The sequence below is a fragment of the Cavia porcellus genome, unplaced genomic scaffold (assembly GCF_034190915.1).
Source record: "Cavia porcellus strain 051 isolate PalLab524CR breed Dunkin Hartley unplaced genomic scaffold, mCavPor4.1 scaffold_1, whole genome shotgun sequence".
Classification (NCBI taxonomy): Eukaryota; Metazoa; Chordata; class Mammalia; order Rodentia; family Caviidae; genus Cavia; species Cavia porcellus.
Window position 1 is genome coordinate 58,270,469 of NW_026947484.1, and position 21,891 is coordinate 58,292,359.

The window sequence follows — 21,891 nt, forward strand, 5'->3', positions numbered from 1 at the left end:
TACCTATCGATCTTATATTGTTTTTCTTTGCATCATTTGTTATTTCCAAAAGATCTTTCCTTTCCTGTTCATTAGCTGCAATCTTGTCTTCAAGGTCTGAAATTCTATCTTCACTTTTGTTGAGGCAGTTTTGCCAACTTTCAATGGAATTTTTGATTTCCTGTATATCTGTTTGAATCTGCTCCATGCATTCTGTTTGTTTCTTACATTGTTCATTCAGAGTTTCCATCTTTTTGCATTTTTCCTCTAATGTTTTAACTATGTCTTCTTTAGATGTATTCAGCATTTATCATTTCTTCTTTTACCTGGGAGACTATTTCTGATTTGAGTTGTTTTATAGCTTCCTGGAGTTGTTTCTTTATTTCAGATGTTATCATTTCAGGTGTATGGCTTACCTTTTCTTCTGTGTCCATGTCTCCTAGGCTTGCTTGGGTTGGGCTTGGGTTGGAGGTTTGAGATTGCATTTTGCTCTTTCGTTTTGACATTTTCCTATATTTCCGGGTTTTGGGTGATGTTTCAAAGCTTCCCCCATGGAATCACCTGGTCCACTTTTGGCTCCCAAGGCAGAGAACAGGCAACTGCTAGCCACTTGGAGTTTTCTGGATGTGGGCCCGTGGGGACTCCCGTTTGTCCTCCTGAGACTTGAGAGATGAGGCATGGTCTTACCACTTGGGAGTGATGTTCCAAAGCTTCCTTGTGTGTTGGGATTAAACCCATGCATGCTCAGTGCCGGGACTGAATTCAGGTCTCTGCCAGCTGTTTAGGGTTCTCTGGGCATGGGCCACTTAGGCCCACGGGGACCTCCTGAGCATCTTCTGGTGATTTTAGACATGGGGGGGGGGTTGGATCTTACTGCCTGGGAGTGACATTCCAAGGCTTCCTGGTACTCTGGGCCCCGTACTTTGCACTAATAATCTTCAAGTGAGATAGTTTGGAGTCCTTATATCTCAAGTCCAGCCATTCCTCTCAGGGATCTCAATTACTTGGAGGACTCTCCCCACTGCTTATAGAACTTTTTAGGTACACAACATGTTTCATTTATCCTTAGATTATACACACAATCTAAATAATTACACCTTCATTTATTTCCTTATTAAAGCACATTCTTGAATTTGAACAATACCTGCCTCTTTTTCTTGTTTTCTGGATCAGCTGAGGGTATCTGGGAAAAAGACTGTATTTGGAACTGATCTTGATAGTAATTGTGAAGAATTAGCCTGGGGAGATGAGGATGGGGAAAGATTTGAAGAGAAAGAGAATAGCTCCTGCTTTCAGTGGACTTACACTCATCCAATACTCATCTGTTATCTTGTTTCTAAGCAGTAGGCTGAGGAGGATGTGCAAATAGGGTGTGATGACCAGGGACTCAGTGGAAATATTTAATTCTTAATAAATCAGTTTAATTTCCATTTGCAAGTGACACATAAGATGTACACTCAGAAAGACTAAGACAGCCAACATAATTTTTTAAATTAACCCATTTATTGATTCCTTCTAGAGAACTAATTGCAAGGTGTCCATTTTATCCATGGCTACACACAGTGATTGAATGGATTAGATACTTGTTAAGTCTCTAAAAATCAGAGATAGGGTTTAAGAAATGATGTGCAGGGTTCTACTGATCTATTGAACAAGACTTTTGAGGTTATAGAAGGGAGGGAGGCGATGTCAAGGGAGAAGGATAATACAAGAGATGTACTCCCAGAAATCAGAATACATTCGGTTGTAGCTGAAGATATGGATTCAGAAGACTTTGCCTTCCTGAAGCTATGATAAGACTTATGCCGCTTGCTAAAACCATGTCTTAGCTATGTTAATGCAACTAAACAATAGTGCAGTCCCAGAAAAGATTCTTACTGAATTTGAACTTACATGGTGTTTTGTGTGCACATAATGCATATAAAGTCCTAGTCATGTTTTACTCTGGCTGTCAGTAAGTTCGCTTGTGTTACCTGAATTTATACCTACTATCTCAGTGGCAAGTGTTGGAAGTATGAATTGAGAGATTGTAAAAGGGACTTGACTTTTACCACAGAAAGATTATATGTGGACACATATGAGGAAACTGTACATAACTACTAGGAAAATTCAAATGCTGAATTTCTGTGTATTTAAAGGGTATGAATATTGCCATCCTAGCCTAATAAACAAGTGGAAGCTCCTTCATCTACCCAAGCCAGTATGTTTCACCTGAAATGTTTAGACATGGGCTGGCTCTCTTAGCAGTTTGGTGAGGGCTGTGGAGATCTTCAGGAACATAGAAGTTTTCTTGTTGCCTTGTTCTTTCCTAAGCACATTTTGTGGAAATGGTCCTTTAGTGCTGCAGTGTTTTCACTGACTGCATCTTCCCCAAACCCTTCTTTTGAACTTGGGTTCTGTAGTTTGAAGAAGGGTAGAAGTCTGATGGTTCCCATCATGCTGACGTGCCATAGATGGTAGGCTCATGTAACATCTTGGGCCTTGTGTGTTCACTGTGAGGATGACACTGCCTAAACAATGATGCTTCCATGTGAACTGCTGATTAGAAATGCTCCGGATTAGGTGCTGACGGTGGCTTCTTTAGTGCTTGAGGCACTTTTCTGAATTTCTTGGGATTAAAATCATTTTTGGCAGGTCACCTGTCTCATTTGGGTGTGTGGACAAGTTGTTTGTTTTCTGTATGTTTTCCACACACCTTCCTTGCAGTGTCTTCACATGGAATCGTCTCAGAAGTGTCACCAGGACGACTTTCATCATCACCATGGCAATGTATTTCCCTGCACAACTTCGGGGCCCAAAGCCAAATGGCTGAAAATACCTATAAGGAACCTGTGAAAATGATGAGACAGTTAGCACACTGAGGGAAAGACCAGAGTCTTGCAGTATAGTGCCTGATTCATGCTGAAGAGTCTGGTCAGTCCACAGCGCTTAGACACGCTTGCTGGTTCTTCACTGAGATGAAGGAGTGAGATGAAGTAAGCCCTTTTCTCATCCAGAGATTTACCTCTGGTGATACAGACCCAACCTCAGAGTCTCCCCTTTTGCCTTTCATGGGAGTGAGCTGCAGTAGGGATGCAAGTCAGCTTATTACATGTAATGTTAGGAAATCAAACCAGTTCTTTAGAACATTCAGTTTTATGATTCCTTTGAATCATCAAGGCAAAGTTTGGTCTCAGGTGCTGCCACAAATATGGAGAAATACAGGCAATAGATGTTCATTCTTGGCCTGTCTATAGAAAATATTTATTTTTAGACATCTTGCAAATTAATGAGGACCACATCTTTTTGTCATGTTTATATAGTCCTTGGCATGTGGTAGTTGCTTATACATTTTTGTTGCTCAGTTGACCGATTTGCATTGCATTATCAGGATTGCCTGTATAGAAACAGGCTAAATTAATAGATTAACTTTGTTTTTCTAGACTTATTATAATGAAGTAAAGAGAAAAATTGGCACTTAGGCTTAAAAATACTGTCATGTGAATTTAATATAAGGCTGAATCTCTAGTATTCATCAATGATATAAAAAGTTGAAAATTTAGCACTTCCAAAGCAGCACTCCAAAAAATTCTCAAGGGTATTCTAGAAAGAGACAATGACATGAATAATGTCAAAAAGTACAGCAGAATGAACGCAGCAGGCAGAATAAGCTATTAAGCAAAGGGTGTAAAAAAGGAATCTGTAATAGGAAAATAATGCAATGACAGGAGTAACTCAGTACCTCCTGATAATAACTGCTAGTGTGAATGGAATGGCAGACTGGATCAAACTACAAAACTAAATGTTATGGTAAATACAAGAAACACATAATCTTAAAAGAAATTCAAAGACTAGCAGTCAAGGGATGGAAAACAATATTCCATGCAATACAAGCCTGAAAACAAGAAGGAGTAGCTATCCTGTTGCAGACAAAGTGGACTTCAATCCACAACTGATCAGAAGAGGCAAAAATCACTACATATTGGTTAAGGGAACAATTCAAGAGAAAGAGATAACTATCATAAATATATGGACACCAAACACCAGAGCATACAGCTGCATAAAAATTACTACTTGGTGTAAAAGATCAGATAAATAACACAGTTATATAGTGCGGACCTGGATACCCAATATCATAATAGACCTATCAACTAGACAGTATTTAAGCAAAGAAATATCAGAGTTGAACCAAGCCTTCCAATAGATATTTGCAGAATGTTCCACCAAACAACAGAATGCACAGTCTTCCCAGTAGCACAATACTTTCTCCAAAGTAGACCACACAGAATCCCATGAAGCCATTTCCAAATAAATGCAAAAGAATAAAAACTTTCCACACACACTATCAGGTCATAGTTGAATGTATTCTCAAATTAGAATACAATGGTAAAAGAAATTAGAGAAGTTATGTCGATAGATGGAAGTTAAATAATATACTTTTAATAATCAATGGATAGAAAAAACAAGGAAAAAATTAGTTCCTAGCATCAAAGGATAATTCTAGAGCAATATACCAGTATATTGGATGCAGTGAAAGCAGTCTTAATGGAGACGTTTATAGCTATTAATACCCATATCAGAAAAGCAGAGCAAGCCCAAATAAATAACCTAATGATATACCTCCAAATCTTAGATAAACAAAAACAGCCTAAATCCAATGCTAGTACAAGGAAGGCAATTATAAAGATAGGAACATACATTAATGGAATTGGGATTAAAAAGAATCAATGAATCAAAGAGCTGGTTCTTTCAAAGAATAAACACAATCAACAAACCAGAAAAGTGAAGAAAAGACCTATATCAGTGTAGTCAGAAATGAAAAAGGCAAAATCACAAAGACCACCGAGATCTAGAAGCTTATAATTTACTACTTTAAAAATATATTGGAGAATACAGAAGAAATAGACAGGTTCCTAGATTCATGTAAATTACAAAACCTGAGCAAAAAAGATTAAAAAAAAGTCTGAATAGTCCAACAAAAGGCAATTAAACTGAGGCAGTAATAATCTACCAAATAAGAAAAGTACAGGATCCAATGGATTCACAACTGATTCTACAAGACCTTCAGGGATGATCTAATGCCAGTTTTCCTCAAACCCTTCAGTGAATGAAAAGGGAAAGCAAACTGAAAAATTCTCTCTTGGAAGCTAGCAATACCTTGATTCCAAACATAGATGCAACTGAAACCAGTCATAGATGCAACTGAAAAAGAAAGCCACAGGCTAATCTCTTTAATAAACATAAATATAAAAGTCCTCAATTAGATACTGAAAAAGAATGCAACAACTCTTTAGAAAGATCACACATTGTGGTCGTGTAGGCCTCATCCTAGGGATGCAAGGATGGCTCATCATACACAAATTAATAAATATAATCACATTTTAGAAGCAAGAACAAAAACCACGTGATCTTCTTAATAGACATAGAAAAATCCATTCATGATAAAAACCCTAAGACAGCTTTGTCCTGGCACAAAACAAAAAAACACCCAGACATGTGAATCAATAGAACAGAACAGAGGATGTAGAAACAAACCTAGGCACATTCAACCCCCTGATCTTAGATAAAGTATCTAGAAAGATATGCTGGAGAGAAGATAGTCCCTTTAACAAACAGTTCTGGGAAGACTGGCTATACAGATATTGACAATTGAGTCTGGACCCATATGTCTGACCATGTACTAAACTAAAATCAAAATGGGTCAAAGATATAAATAGTAAAAACAGAAAAGGTAAGCCTACTAGAAGATAAAATAGGTAAAACTCTTGAAGTAATGGGTGTTGATAAGGTCTTTCTGAACAGAATTCCAGTTGCACAAGAAATAACAGCAAAATAGAATTATAGCAAATTCAGAAGCTTCTGAACAGCAAAGGAAACAACCAACAGAGTGAAGAGATGAGCTATAGAAGTGGAAAAAAATTTTACTAGCAGCTCCTACCACCAAGGACTAATATTTAGAATATATAAAGGACTAAAAAAATACCCCCTAAAATAAGTCAAACAGTTAGCATCTATAACAAATAGATACTTCTTAAGAGAAGTTCAAATAGTCAATAAATATGTGAAAAAATGGTCAACATCTCTGACCATTAGAGAAATACAAATTAAAACAGTAGCAGTATTACACCTTACTCCAAAAAGAGTGATGGTTGATGGTGGATAAGAAATTAAACAAGGCTGGCAAGGCTGTGGTGGAAAAAGGAACACTACCACCATGTTTCTACCAAAATAAGATCTAACTGGATCTTATGCCTTACCATGATTTTTCAGGATGTCTGTAATATAAGCCCTACCCCACAAATGGACCTTAGTTAAGATAGGGAGACAAAGGCATTTAGTATGTCCTTTGCAACATATCAGAGCCATATTGAGTTATAAATTATGGACATTCACATTAAACAATAATATAAATTATAATTAAATATTTATAAATACCCAATCAGGCACTTATGTAAACAGGAGAGCTTGAGGTATGTTGTCAAGTAACCAATGGGAGTTCAGACGTGAAAACAAGTAACATGTGAATGGCCATGGTTATGTTTAATATGAATCTTCATAATTCAATACACTGTGTGTTGTAATGGGTATACTTAATGCACATGTGTAAAATAAACATTTTATGAATTTTGGTGCCTGTAATTTTTCATTGTTTTTGTGTGGACCATCACTCTTAACTTTCATCATTTTTGCTGCCAATCCTGTCACCTAAGTCTTTGTTGAACACTGGGTTCAGTGGAAACTATGAGACTGGCTTGCAAGAGGTCATGACTTGGTGAAGAATTCATGGGATAACATCAGTGACCGGTGTGTGTTGCCAAAGCACTATGAGCAAGCTACATGGGGGGCAAGAAGTGCTCACTTAAGAAAAGCTATATTGCTGGACAAGGAGATCGGGGCCAGTGGTTCTACAGGAAATGGAGCTGCAAGAAATTCAGGCCAGAATTCAGGATTTAGAGCGTTATGATGATGTTCTGGGAGAAGGTGAGCAGGCTATGTTTGAATAAATATAGCTTTTTATATATGAACAAATGTAGACTTTTTTTACAGGAATAAATGTAGATTGTTGTACATGAGAAAATATGACACCCCTGAACATAAACCTGGTTGCAATTTTAGGAGCATAAGTTAAAATAAGACTCAGTCTTATTTTCAATGAAATGTTGGATATTGTTGGAGGGAATGTAAGCTACTAGATCAGTAAGGAGATGCCTCTAAGAAAAAAATAGAAATTCTGTTCAACCAAAGTATTCCCTTCTAGGTATCTTCCTGAAAGAATTAAAAACATCTCATTGCAGTGATACATGCATCCATGTTTATAACAGCCCAATTCATGACAGCTAAATTTTACAAGCCGCTTATATCCCGATCCAGAGATGAGTGGATAAAGATGAATGGTATTTATACATAGTGGAGCATCATTCTGATGTAAAGAAGGATACATTTGATCATTTGTAGAAAGTATGCACCTTGAGACCATACTGTTAAGTAAATTCAGATCTAGAATCATAAATATCTCAACTTCACTTACATGCAAAATCCATCGATAAATTAAAGAGCAATATAAAATATAGATCATAGAAAACATAGAGATAGATTATTTACAAATGAGAAGGGACCAAGAGATGGGAGAAGAAGAGGAAGTAAATAGAATTAATATGTGTTATGAACTTGTACCAGTTGTCTATGATGAATACGATTTTTATACATTACAAACGAACAAATAAAAATTTAAAAAATAATTCTAAGTGGAAACAAACTAAAAAGAGAAAAAATGTCTTATAATTATTACTGTGATTTATAAGGAGACCTACTGTACATGGCGACTTTCATGAACCAAAGGCAAAGTGTAAAGAGTCAATCTTTTGATCTCATTTGATTCTCACACACAGCAGACTGGATTTCCTTTACTGAAATGGTCTTCCAGCGACATTTAATGATGACAAAATGATGCTTTAAAAGGTAAAGCAAAGTATCTAGGTTCAGTGAAACCGATGTCATAGACAAAAAAGAGGCTGGAATTTTCATTTTTTACCTATTGAACTGCCAGCATTTAGATACTTCTGAGAACTGAAGACCCACCTTCCTATCTGTTAGGTCAAATATGGTGCCATATTCCAAGTTAGGGAAGATGTTTCCAGGAAGGCCTTAGAGGGGAAGTAATAAGAGGATTAAAGTGTACACAGTACAAAGATACACGAACAGAGCCTGATGTTGTAAAGAGTAGCAGAGTGAGTTTTAAGGAAGGTCTCTTACATTCTTCTCAAAGTTTTCAAGAGTAAATTCATCGGGCTTGGGGAAAAACTCCAGTCTATGCATTCTTCCAATATTCAGAATAATGTTAGTTCCCTTTTTCACTGCATAGCCATCAATGACGTCATCTTCTAAGGCTTTGCGCATGACCAAGTCCACCACAGGCTGGTAGCGCATGCTCTCATAGATGAAGTTTTCCAGCACTTTTAATTTCTGCACATCATCAATCTCTATGTCTCTTTCACCTGTGGACACAGATGAAAAAGGAAAAGGAAGGTAATGTTAGTTTCACCATGTCATGAGCATTAATTTTCCTATTTTTTCCACCAAACAGTTTTCTTAGTTGAAAAAATCAGGTCAGTACTTCGAATGCACACTGGCAGTTACAACCAAATATGCTTTATTTGATGAACACAGATGTTTATTAAAATTGAGATATGAGGTCAATTATCTTAAAACCTGGAAGGTTTCATAGATCAACTGAAATTCCATGAAAAATCAGAAAATATTGTAACACATGGAGAGCAAAGGACTGAAGTTGAGGGTTCACTTACCCTTGAGAAGGGCACCCCTCTACAGAGCCATGTCAAGCACACACAGTCTGCTCCACACATTCTCCCTACCTATCCAGCCTCTGAGGCTGTGACTTGTGGTCCTCTGCTCTAAAATCTAAGGAATATTTATGAGAAAACCAGAAGCCCAATGATCCCAGAGAAGTGAGGATGGGCTGCTGCATTAGTCAGAGCAACATGGTGGACTGAATTCATTTCAGCAAAATTTCCTCCTCTGGTGAGCTCTTCAGTTATCTTCCCACATGTGTCCCGATGGTCCCTCCATGTAACAGGAGCAGCCTGTTATAGTGGAGTGGCAACAATCCACCCACACAGTGGCAGAATGCATGCTGCACACTAGGTTATGGGGCAGGGATGGTAGTATTGGTGAGCATCTCTTTATCAGCCTGGATTGATGCCAGTCAAGAAGACTGGATTAGTACCAGATATGGCAAAACCACAGAGGATCCTCAGTAGGCCATTGCTTTTGCAGAATCTGAACCTGCCCAGGATCCTATAGCAGCCCTGTCTTCTCTATAACTTGGCTCCCTAGGGGGTCTCGTGTGGCCATAGCACTTACCAAAAAACAGGCCTGCCCCCATGCAGTGCTTGTACTGAGGATCTAGTGGGAAGGGCATAAGTGGGTGGGAGCAGATGGGAAGAGGATCAAGCTTGACCAAAGGCATTCACTTTAGTTCAGAGACCACATCTGTCTGCTGAGCACAGGAGGGAACATGGACACAAATGTTCTGTTGTTTATGCATCTTTCAGGGTCTGCTGAAAGGTCAAGGGAACATCAAGAAGCACAGCAAGGCAGGCATGGTGGCACCTGCATGATGGTCACAAGCTCAAACACAGTTAGGCGACTTGGTGACTTAGTGAGACCCTATCTCAAATGACAAAAGAAAAAGTACTTCAGATGCAGCTCAGTGTGGTGGTCCTTGGTTTAAGCCAAGTAAAGCCAAAACAAAACAAAACAAAAAAAATTCACTGTAAGTACTGTTGTCTTCTCTGTTAAGGCAATGTTGGTCTCTCCTGTCTGGGGCCATGTTTCTTGAGGATTTGGTATGGGACAATGCTGAAACACAGGCAGGACATAGAGTTGGGAGACAGGGAAGAGGAGGGGTGGGAACCTGCTGGCTCCCCAGCAGGTGAGGGGGCAGCAAAGAAGGAAACCCATCCCTCACTTGTTTTTGCTGTTATCCTTTTCTCCTCCTCCAGCCTTCTGGAAGTTCATTTGTGATCAGGCTGCTTGTAATCCAGAAGCACTACTGTAAATGACAGCTGTTTTCCTGGATGCATGCACAAGAGCCTTGTGTGACTGAAGGCTGGCAGAATGCTATGCATGATCCTGCCTTCTTTGGAGACAGACAAACATACCCATCTGTGTTTGTGTGCAGAGAGGAAATGGTCTTGAGGAATATATAGCACAACCTGAGCAGTGGTTACCCTGTGGGGGGAGTGAGGCTGGGAAGACAGTGGAAAGCCCTGGGGGATGTCATTTTCTGTTTTGTACATCTCTCTGGCATTCGAAGTTTTTCAGTGAGCATGACTTATTTTTATAAGTCAAATAAATACAGAACTATCTTTCAAACTACATAGTCAAAGTGTGACAGAATAATTTGCTTTATTTTCTCCAAGTAAATAATGAACAATTGATTGTTTTACATCACATTCTTAGGTGAAGGAGGTCAAATTTAGAGGGAGTTATTTTTAAGCTGTGTTTTTGAATTGATAGACTTACCAGTAACAGTCTTGATTTCCTTCATGACTGCCTCTTCAACCTTAGGGTGCTCTGCAATGAGAAATAGCATGAAGTACACCGTGACAGACATGGTGTCAGGTGCTGCAATGAGCATCTCCAATATGCACTGGTTGACGTTCTCTCTTGTGAGTTCTCCACGTTTCTAAGCATTTGAAAGAGGGCAAACATTTGGACTAATGAGTTAAAATTTCAACAGTAAAGCGAAATGACAGTCAAAGATCCACCACTTCAATGACATGAAATTACAGAAATTATGTCTTTCTCATTGACTGTGAACACTTTGCTTGAGAATTTTCAGCTGAAATATGCACACAGTTTATCCAGTTAGCTACATGCAATTGGTCCTTCATATCCTCGGGTTCCACCTCCATGGTCTGAACCAACTGGACATGGAAAATACGTTTTTAAATCTGGGTATATGGGACATGTATTCCTCCCTTGCTCATCACTTTCATCTACACAGTGGTGTAACTTTTTCCATAGCACAGACATTTTTTACAATCCAGAGGAGGTTTAAAGTATGCCGAGGACATGCACAGGCCTATGCATACACGATATCACTTTCTATAAGTGATATCTAACACCCTTGTATTTCACTGTCTGGGGAGGGTTCTGGAATGAAGCCCTGTGGGTATTGAGGAATGACAGTGTTTAGCATCTTTGGGCTGTCTGCTTTCTGTTCCCCTATTTTGTGTCATGATACTAAAGACTTTTCACTCTTAAAATTCAGTCTTACTAGAACTTTTACTAGTATTTATATAAGATGCTGGAGGAAACACTTGGAAAGAGAAATATGCAGCAGTTTTCCAATGAGATCTTTTCTCCTTTATACACGGATGGTCACAATATGTAAGGTGGGTAACTGGTTAGTTCTTGTCAGTACCTCAGCAAAAATCAACTCAGTGGCAAAATCCATACTTTCTTCCAATTTCTCTGCTGTGCAAACTTTGTGTCTTTTTTCTTCTACCAGATTATCTATGGCATCTTTCAAATCCTTCCTAGAGGAGAAAAAAAGTCAAAATGCGATCTTACATTCAGTTTAGACAGATCGGAAAACAGACTCATTTGCTTTTTGTTAAATGGAATATTTTGCTTTAATTGAAGCCAAATATGCTCATAAGTAAATAAATTTGTATTTTATGTCTTCACAAATACCCTTAAATTATATATGCCTATGTTGTACTTCATGTTAAGGTAGCAGAGTTAAGATTGCTATATACTGGTAGCAAAATCAGAGATGCGGTTTATGGTTAAAGGTTAAAAACTCGTACCAAAGGCCACATCCAACCATGTTTTGTAACTTCTGATTTGTCAGGTACAATCTTCGTTTAAAAATCCAGATGTCTTTAGTGGGGGCATGTACCACAAACACCTCCATTTTCTGTTTTCTTATAGCCATAAAGCAGAAGTTGATTTGCCTGGCCCTGAAAACTACTGAGATTGAGGGTGTGTGTGTGTGTGTGTGTGTGTGTGTGTGTGTGTGTCTTTCAGTACTTGGGATTTAAATCAGTGGTGTTATACATTCCTAAACCTTTTTATTTTTTTTTCAGACAGAGTATCACTAAATTTCCCAGGATGGCCTTGAACTTGCAATTCTGCCTTAGCTTTCTGAATAGCAGAGATCATAGATAAGCATACTGCACATGGCTAAGTTTGAGATTCTCATTGTATACAATAAATTTTAGTAGAATGAATATTCTTAATATTATTGACATTTAGTCTCATATCATATGGCTTGTGTACTAGGTAAGTAATTGTTGAAATAATGCTTGGCTGTATAAATATATTAAGCATTTGGACAATGTGATCTCAGGAAAAGACCCTGGGACAGAAGGTGAGGTTCCAACCCAGGTCCTTTTCTTTCCATGTAACCCACTTTAGTTCTGTGAGCCTTATGCATCTTTCCAAGTAGAAGGATCAGACTCAACAGACAATGACATCATCTTGAAATGTAAATTGTTGTTTTTGTTTCTGTCTTTCAGTATATGTGTTCATCTATGTCTGCATTTCATATTGAAAAGGTTCTCATTGTGTTAAATGTGTAATAAATCTTTCATGTTCTGATTTGTATTTTCACCTATACACTTAAATAATTTGTGGATGTTTTTGATATAAGTCATTTTCATGTTCACTGCTGCTTGCAAGAAAAGTAAAAGAAGAATATTTAAGCAATGCCCCCAAATGTCCCACTTCAGTTTTAAAGTTTCTTTGGACGTCATAAGGAAGTTATTTAAACATTTTGAGAACTATTTTTACAGTCTATATAATAACTATATATCTCTAAACAAGGATACACATATTGTGTATCTCTATAAGTGTGTCTAAACACACACATGCACACACAAGTCCTCAAGATATATACCAAAATGTATCCACATGCATTCATTCTTCTATCCATTCAAGTGCTCAGTAAATGTTTTTTGAGCAATTTTTTAGGCTATGGTCCTTCCTTCCCACAGGCTTAGAGTGTTTATAGCATTTCTACTAGACCACTGGCCCCAGAATGGCCCAGGAGGTGTTACAATTTCCCTAGACTCTGAATCGATGGAGTCCTTTTTTTTTTCCCCCTTTCTTTTTTTTTTGTACTGGAAATCAAACTCAGGACCCTGCACTTTGCCAGGCAGATGCTGCACCGCTGAGCTACATCCCTGGCCTCCATAGAGTTCTTTTGTGGAACTATAGCTGCTATTGAGCAAAGCATCTTCCTCCCAAGAAATACATAATTTGACTCTTCAAACCACCAGGTACCACTTCCACCAAATTCAATCAAATGAAGGGATGACCTTTTATCTAAATGATTCCAGTCAAAACAGGCTCCTTAGAAACAAAATTAAATGTCTAACAAAGTGGTATCAACAAATTTACCTAATTCCAACCAATCACAGTAAACTGCAATGCAATATGAAGTTGGATTCTTCTCTAGAGACAATAATATAGCACTGCTAAATTTCAAAAGGCACAAAAAAGGATAAAGTGGGGTTTTCAAGTAACTTTGTGACCTTTTAGAGATAGAGAACTTAAGATAGTTGGGAAACAAGGGAAGATAAAAACACAGACACAGAGGAAAACTACCATATTTAGTGGCTGTGCTCTGGGCTACTTTATCTACACATATGATCTCCTTAACTTATTCCTCCACTCTAGAAGGTAGGTTACATCTTACTTAAAATGACCTCCTAAAGCCAGTTATTTCTCAGCGGTGGTGATAAGAAACAAGCCACAGTGTTCTGCTGCTGGATCCTAGGAGCTTTCTATTGGTGGGTAGAGGAGGCAGTATTTAATTACTGGCTACCTACACTCAGAAAAACCCTCAGGTTCTTCTGTAGGCTATGGATTTGTCCAATTTTATACTGGGTTAGTCCACGCACCAAATTAAGCCATTTGACAAGTTTCAGGACTCCCAAAACAAGATACAGGTCCAAAAAACCCACACATTTTCTTGAAATTCATTATATTCATTATCAAAAATTTGTTTGGGACTTCTGTTGATCGTTCAAATTTGTTACATTAATTCAAAAGCAATACAATTACAAATTGATTATCTTCTTCCAGCTCTCTGAGTAGGGTTTTGATAAGCATTAATGATGGATTTAAGCAGTCCTTCTCTTCGAATTAAAATAGCAGTGACCTCATTCCAGGAATGAGCTCCAGACCACACTCTAGGCTCCTTGTGGTAAAGCTATCTGCTTGAAAGCACCAAATTGCTCTAAGTGTTCCATCAGCAACTTAATCATTTGAACCCTGTGGCCTCTGGAGAGCATAAATCTTTCCGGAGGCCAACAACAGCAAAGCCATACACAAAACCCAGTCAGCTTGCACTCATAAGCTGTCCAGATGTGTGCTACTTACACAGGCTTTTCATACTTTTTGTAGAGCCAAGAAATCTTAAAGAAGATGTTCGGTTTAATAATCAGAGCTTGCCATGCATCAAAATAACCCTGGATTTTCCTCACAATGGCAGTTTCTAGAAAACAAAAACAAAAACAGAGCTGCTAAACAAAAGGTGAGCTTGAGAAGAGTTCTGTGAGCTGTGAACAAACCCGTAGGCTCCCTGCCAGTGTGGGCTTCTAAGCTGAGCACACACAGTTCCATCACCTCTGGTGATTTATCCATTTGAATGCCACTAGGCAATTTGAACACCAACTTATTCCTTTATATACAGATTGGCCAAGTTTACCAGCAAGTGGCCATAAATTTTCAAATTTGTTTCAGAGACCCCAAATCTTTCATATTTCCTTTGAGTCTCTAGCTCTCTCCTGTGTTTAGGGACAAATAGGACTAGTGACTAAATCTGCTATGGCCTAACTACAACTTAGGGGAGCAAAAGCTGATTGAGCTTGTTAAGCAGAAAACAGTCATTGCATTTGATGTGGGATGAGCAGAGCCAATGTTAAGTGGGCAGTTCCCTGGGACTATACACCTGACTGATAGATCCTAGTTATATTATCACTTCGTGGTCTTTTATGCATTTTCTTGTGGCCCTTACCTTATTACATAGTTTCTATGGGTGTTTATATTAGTCTAGATTATAGATTTCATCTTTATTTCTTCAATGCCTTTTCCTGAGCTCATGCATATTCAGTAATAAGGGACTGCTCTTAAATTAAATTGAGTATCAGAGAACAGAAAACATTTGCTTTTTTCAAATCACATCACATTGTATACAAATGGAAAGGAAGCAATATTTTGTTTTGAACTGCCACTGTGCTGGGTGCTTTACAAAAGAGATTTTAAATTTAGTCTTTATAATCTTACCTGTTATAAGACAGGGTTTTTTTTTTTTATCATATTGTGGATGAAGGAACTGCAATTCATTGGGGTTTAGAAACTGTACAGCCAGTGTGTCAGGCAGGCTCTTAGCCCCGGACCAGGTTCTGTCTGATTTCAGGGAATTGTCCTTCTTCTTTGTTGTACTGAGTTCCATCAGCAAGTTAAGTGTTTAACAAGTACTCAGCATTAAGGAAAATAAGCACAGCCCTATTTGGGTTATAACAGATTCTCTGGGTAAGAGTCTAAACCCATTGAAAAACAGAGTTTCAATTATTTTGCATGATCCTTCCTAATGATAGAGGCGGTGGGGAACCAAGCAGTGAGGCCACATAGTCATGTTTCTGCCTGCTTGAGCAGAGGTGTATGTAGAAAAGGTTAGAAGAAGATCAGAGGAAAGGGTATAGCTGAAAATTCTCAGAATGAATGGAGGCTCCTATCAGAATGGCAGGGAGGAGCAGTTTGTGTACAGCCCCTGTAAGGACTGGTCGGTGTCCTGGGGACGAGACTGTGCAGCAGCCAGGAGAAAGGAGGGGCACGTAGTGTGTCTCTTTACCTAATGTGAATCAGGCAGTGTGTTAGGCCTCAGCAGGCTTGATGAGTGGTGAAATCTGTGCATTGTTCTTCTGCCTGGAATATTCTCCATTTGGGTCTGCACGTGGCTCATACCGGTCTTGTGGAAATGTCCTCTCTACAGAGCTCTTGACTGCCCAGGCTGTGTGAGACACCCAGTCCTGTTATTTCCCCTTTGATTTCTGTCTTCTTGTCCTGTTTTGTGTTTACTTCAAGGCACTTAGTGTTGCCTAGTATTTTTTTTTTTAACATTTACTTGTTTTGTTGTCCATATCCCTACTAGACTAAGCGCCTTGCAAGTAAAAATGTTAGTTGTCTTTATCGCTCTATCTCTAGAACTTACAACAGTCCTTGCATGAGGTAGACAATCAGTAAGCAAAGGCTGAATAAATATACCAATCAGTGAACATGGCCATCAATTAATTCAGAAATAATCACATTACGATGGACACATTTGATGTCAAAAGCAGACTGGAATTCATCTAAATGATGATTCACTTTTTGGTGGTCATAGAATTGCATGTACATGCTTTAATATTGATTTATTCAAGAGGAAAGTAAAACATCTTGTCCTCACTGTTACAAATATTAAACAACAAGCATGCACAAGGCAACTTTTCAAACTGTTTATACAGTGGATACTGAATTAGTAGCATCTATCATCATCATTTCTAGTAGCAGTATGACCACCACTGGCATTTTTAACATACAGATAAAATGAAGTTTTCATATATAGTAGCTTTTGAGAAGGATGTGTGTGGATGTAGAAATATATATGTAGGAATATGTCTATCATGCCCAAAGGAATAGTTGGAATCCATGTCTTTTTTTCTGCTCTCTTTTTAAAAGTGTTAAAATGCATTTTAAAGGAAATGAGTGACTTATATTAACTATATTATTTATTTTATATGTAGCCATGACAACTCCTGTTTACTCAAAGAAAAATAGGACAAAAATTGGTGGGCCACAGGTCGAATGTAGCTGGGTATATGTGGCAGGATTATTGTGGTAAACTGTCTTTATGATCAGCTCACCAATAAGATTTGGCTGTGATAGAAGCCAGTTTTCTAGAATAATGAGGAGAGATGCAAAAAGAAATAGAGCCCTGCTTAGTGGAAATGTATAGGAGTTTATAAAAGAACAAGGCAAAACACTAGGGCAAACACCCTCAGGATAATTACAAATGTTAAATCACGAGCAGTGAACCAAACAGTGTGTTTCCTTTAGCCGGCTGTTGTGCTCACTGCCTTGTCTAGTGAAGGGCAGGATGTCAGGTCATAAGAATAAAAATGTCAGTACCGTCCAAGGGGATGCCTAGGAAGAGCACGTTAGAGGTGTCCAGCATGATTCGTCGCATAAGGGTCAGCACGTCCACATTTCCTGATGGATTGGTGACCTCCTCCAACCTGTCCAGATGCCTTACGATGGACTGAGCACAGACAGCCACCATGCGAACAAGGCCAGGGCCTGTTAGAGCTGCAGGACACACATGACAATCAGCCTCAAGCAACTCTAAGGCATGCACAATCAGACAGTTTGGCTCCTTTTGTTTGGAGTTTAATTGATCACAATTTTACATTAAAGAATTGAGTGGAGTTTTTCATACTCTATCCTTTCATGTATTTTCCAAATTTTTTACAAATGTGTATATACCTTTATGGTTAAAAATATGTGAATGAATAAATGTATGAATGAATATTATTTTTCAGGCACTATTTCAAATTCAAGGTTTTCTTCACGGGCTGGCAAATCATTTATGAGATTGCATATGAAATATTTAATACTTTTGATCATAGTGAGAAATCAATGATTTTTTGACATTTATTGTATATAATTCCCTTAAGAACAATTTGGATTTGGCTAGAGTCATATTCATTTTGTTTCCACAGGTGGCAGTACATTACCACAAAACTATTGAAATTGGTTCTTTTTACTTGAAGTAAAGTACTTCCCTTCATCTATTGAAGGTATGAAATAGTGGCCTTACACAGGACCGAAAATGTTCTTTTAATTTTAATTTCTCTTCAACTTCTAAATTTCTTTTAATCAACCAGTGGCAAGCTAAGCAACTCCTTGTTGGTGCTGCAGTTTTCCCCTGCTGAACTGGATGCCCTTTACGATCCGTGAAAACTACTTGTTAGCATTGAATGTCAAATCAAGTAATACATACTTGCAAAGTAGAGGAATGAATGTAAAACAGGTAGATTAGTGCATGGGTCCAACCTTCCAATTTTTCTATTCTGGACCACCAGGACAGTGGCAAGTGAGTTCTGTGCTCTGTCATGAGAGTTTAATTCCTGTAGTCCTCATTTCTGTTTTTGCTCTAAATTTCTTCAAGCTTCCATTAGGAATAATGTCTCATGTTCTTCCAATGGAGACAAGTGTCTTCAGATTGTCAGGAGACAAACTCCTGCCACTGGCCCCCATCTCTAAAGATGAACTCTTTTCTAAGTTGCACTAACCTGTTTCTCCGCACACACTCCCATGAATTAGTACTTCCCTAATTTTCTGGATTGAAAAAGCCAAAACCTTTCCCACTATTTCTATTATATCAGGAAAACCAAGAAATCTAATTCACAAGGAGATTCATCTAGAAATGTTTAGAATTCTCATTGATTATAAACCGATCAGGTACCAAGTGAACATTCAATAAGCTACTCTCATTCTTCTGTTGTATGGCATTTAATTTGTGTCTGTTCTGTAACACTTTTATTAGGAAATGTGATATAGCATACATAGGGCTAATCTAAAATAATTCACAAAGATATTTGATTAATTTCTAAGTACTGTCGACCTGCTGTTCTAACGTTTCTTACATCTGTGGCCTTCTTCCCTCCTTGAATCATTGCAACAGCCCATGACTGTCCTCACCACTGACAGTCATGGTTCCCTTCAAACAGCCAGGCCCTCAGCTACCCTCATGCATTCTGCCATGCACTCAGATAAGAGGGAGATTTTTCTGAAACACTGAATTTATGTCACTCTGCTGAAAATGTTGAGCAAGTCCTCATAGCTCTTGGATAAGCTCAACTCCTCAGCTTTAACTGAGTCTTTGGTCACGAGGCTCTGCCTCCCCTTGGCTCCTTCCTTGTGTGCTGATACAGGTTCCTGGGCCAGTCTTGTCGATCTCTCCTCTGCTTTTGAAGAATCTATTCTATACTTCTAGCATGTCTTCCTTTGTCATGCTTTTTAAATTACATTTTCTTTAGAATTCATCATAAGCTTCCACTCATCTGAAAAGTCTCCCTGATGTCTCAGTGGCTTTAAATGGCCCATTTGTCTTGGCCTGCAGCTCTATGCACAACTGTAGCATTACAGTGTCTAGGCCAGCATTTGGTGATGTATTGGTCTAAGCCCTCCCAGTCCACACTGGTCCTTTACTTGTCCTCGAGGCAGGGACCGTGTCTTCTTTGTCAGTGTATTCTTGGCACCTAGTTGCTTGATGACAACAGTAGCTTATTAAACAAAGGGAAGCATTTAGAGATTTTACCAACTATTGCATCGCTGGTTAGAGGATTTGTGGGGATGTGAGTGTTAACTATACCTACCTACTCATTCACATATTCCAAATAAACCTGGGTCAAATGACAAAGTAAAGTTTACATTCTGTGGGATCTTACAGCATTATATCATTTGTGTTTGCCTAACAGGAGAGCACAAGTTCTGTGATATTTATCAACTCCGATAGAGATAACTGAAGTGCAGAGAGGTTAAGTGAGTGGCCCTAAGTCACATGGGTAATTAGTGGCGGTATTGGGATTTAAACCACAATCTAGAAGCCTGATTCCCATACTTTTCCATTAATCCATTCTGCAGTTTTGAAAGGAGTAGGGAGATTGATCTGCCCCAACATGAGTAGTAGGCAGACAAATTGGTCTCCAGAGTTGTCTGGGTCCTAATTCCCAGGAGCTATTCATATGTTATATGGAGACAAGGACTTGGCAGAGATGAGTAAGTTGAAGGACCTTGAGATAATGAGATTAGTGTGGCTTCTCAGGGTGGTCCCGAAGTAATCCTGTGAGTCCTTACACACAGGGAAACATTCCTCTCTGAGGTCAAGGCCAGAGAGATGTGATGACATAACTGTGGGAGGGCCAGAGAGCTGTGACACAGGCAGGCCTGGACCATGCCACAGACAGAATGGAAGTGGCTTGTGGAAGCTGGGAACAGCAAGGAGAAAACTTCCACCAAAGCCTCCAAAAGCAGACTGTCCGGCCCACAGTGACCTGTCAGACCCACAGCAGACTTCTGACCTGCAGAGGTGTGAGGCAGTAAATGGGGTCTGTAACAGAAAACGGAGCCAAGTCATGGCACCAGGCACTTCTGTGGGGTGGGATCCCCACAGAGGCACACACAGAGGCATGGCTTCTCCCTGTGTGAGCAGCCATGCAGGAGGTATGTGGGCTCACTGTGGAGGCTCCTGCAGGGACAAATATTGATGAGACAGGGTCCGCCTAAAATCTAGTTGGCTCCAGACTCCACCACTGACAACCCCTCTAGGCCATGATTATCTTTCTTGACACTCTACTTTCACGTCAAAAGTGGACTGTTTGCTGCCATCATCCTCATTTCCACTGGGAAGTAATAAAGGTGGAAAATCACTAGGTAAGGAGGCTTGGTTTCTGCTCATGTGTTACTTGCTGTGCTGTCTGAGTGAAAACCACAGCCTCCGGAGGACCATTTCCTCAAGTATAAAACTTAGAGGCTAGGTGGGCAACACATACAGTCCCTTTCCATGTGTTAAACTTCATTAATTTCCTTCACAAGTTAATTTCTCCCCAAATGTCTGGGTTGACAGTAATTCAGGAACACATTGATTAGTATGGTGACATACTAAATTCTTAGTTGCAAAGACCCTAAATGTACAGATCTGTTTCTTCCTTTTCTCATGAAGTGGCTATGCACTTCAGTGCTGGGGCCATAAATGTAGGCGTAGCTTGTACCCAAGGGCCTCCATTTAGTAACGGTGGGACATAGCACAAGTTCCAGAACCTCTCTATGCCTGTGTTTTCTTGTCTGCACAATGCAGGTGATCAGAGTAGCCCAGGTGGCTGCTGTGGGGTTAAAACTTCCAGTACTTAGAACAGTGTCTGACGTATGGTAAAAGTGTAACGGAAGTCCTTCTCATCATAGCAGCTCAAATCAGTAAAGCTACAAAGTTTTAAATATGACTTTTTAAGGTGTATTTGTAAAGTGGAGGGAAGAATATAGCCAGGGCTTTGCTTACCTTTCATAAAAAATGGTCGAACTGCTTTCCAGATGTCTGGGTTATTGTTAAATATGATGCCGTTCTCGTGCATCCCGATGCATTGTAGCCCTGGCTTGCTGCCAAATCGAGAGTTATAGTGACTGTGCTTCATTACGTGGAACATACTTGAGGACCTGAAAAGAAAGAAGGCTCTGATAATCTTCTCATCACAAAAGATAGAAAACCTGCTCACCTCATTTCTTATTGCCCTCTCTTTGCTAATCCCAAGTTACTCACGGACAACCCACCACAGGATCAGAGCTATGAGTCTGTTGTGAAACTGAATCCAGTGGAACAGCAGAGTTAAGCTGAGCCTGCAGCCCCTCAGGGACCATCCAGCCCTTCCTTCCCAATAGTTCCACCCCCTGCAAGAGGGAACCACAGAGATCTGCAAAGTCTTGCTTTGTCAGATTGTTGAAGCAATTCCATCTAGAAGCTCCTACTCTCTAAAAGTCAGTCCAGGGGTCTCTCAATGAGTTTCCCTTCTAGCCCTGGGCTTTCCAGCACCTGGCTGCACTGGCCCAGAGGCTCATTGTGTTGGTAGGAGAACTTATCTTTGGGCTTTGTACTGTATTCCATCATGACTTATCAAGGTCTCCAGGCTTACAAGTTGTCCTATGCTACAGGATGTGGCAAGTCATTAGAGAATGCAATTTGTATGTGCAACAGTGCAAATTCAGACTGCATTACATAGCATGGGTGTTATCTTTTTCACATGTTGTTACTTTTTAATTTGGTGAACTTTATGTTTAGGCATGTTTTGATGTAGTCACCGCTAC

General features: G+C 39.2%; 1 protein-coding gene across 1 annotated transcript in view; it reads right to left on the reverse strand.

Annotated features, from left to right (window-relative positions):
- Positions 1-1,460: 1,460 nt before the first annotated feature.
- LOC100721069 (aromatase) overlaps positions 1,461-21,891 on the reverse strand; it is a 31,791-nt gene continuing 11,360 nt past the window's right edge. Inside the window, exons 3-9 of the mRNA XM_003471871.3 lie at positions 21,092-21,246; positions 17,164-17,340; positions 14,374-14,488; positions 11,408-11,522; positions 10,504-10,666; positions 8,212-8,453; positions 1,461-2,808 (exon numbers count right to left, since the gene is read on the reverse strand). Coding sequence (XP_003471919.1) covers positions 2,560-2,808; positions 8,212-8,453; positions 10,504-10,666; positions 11,408-11,522; positions 14,374-14,488; positions 17,164-17,340; positions 21,092-21,246 — 1,216 coding nt within the window. The 3' untranslated portion in view covers positions 1,461-2,559. The remainder of the gene's footprint in view (positions 2,809-8,211; positions 8,454-10,503; positions 10,667-11,407; positions 11,523-14,373; positions 14,489-17,163; positions 17,341-21,091; positions 21,247-21,891) is intronic.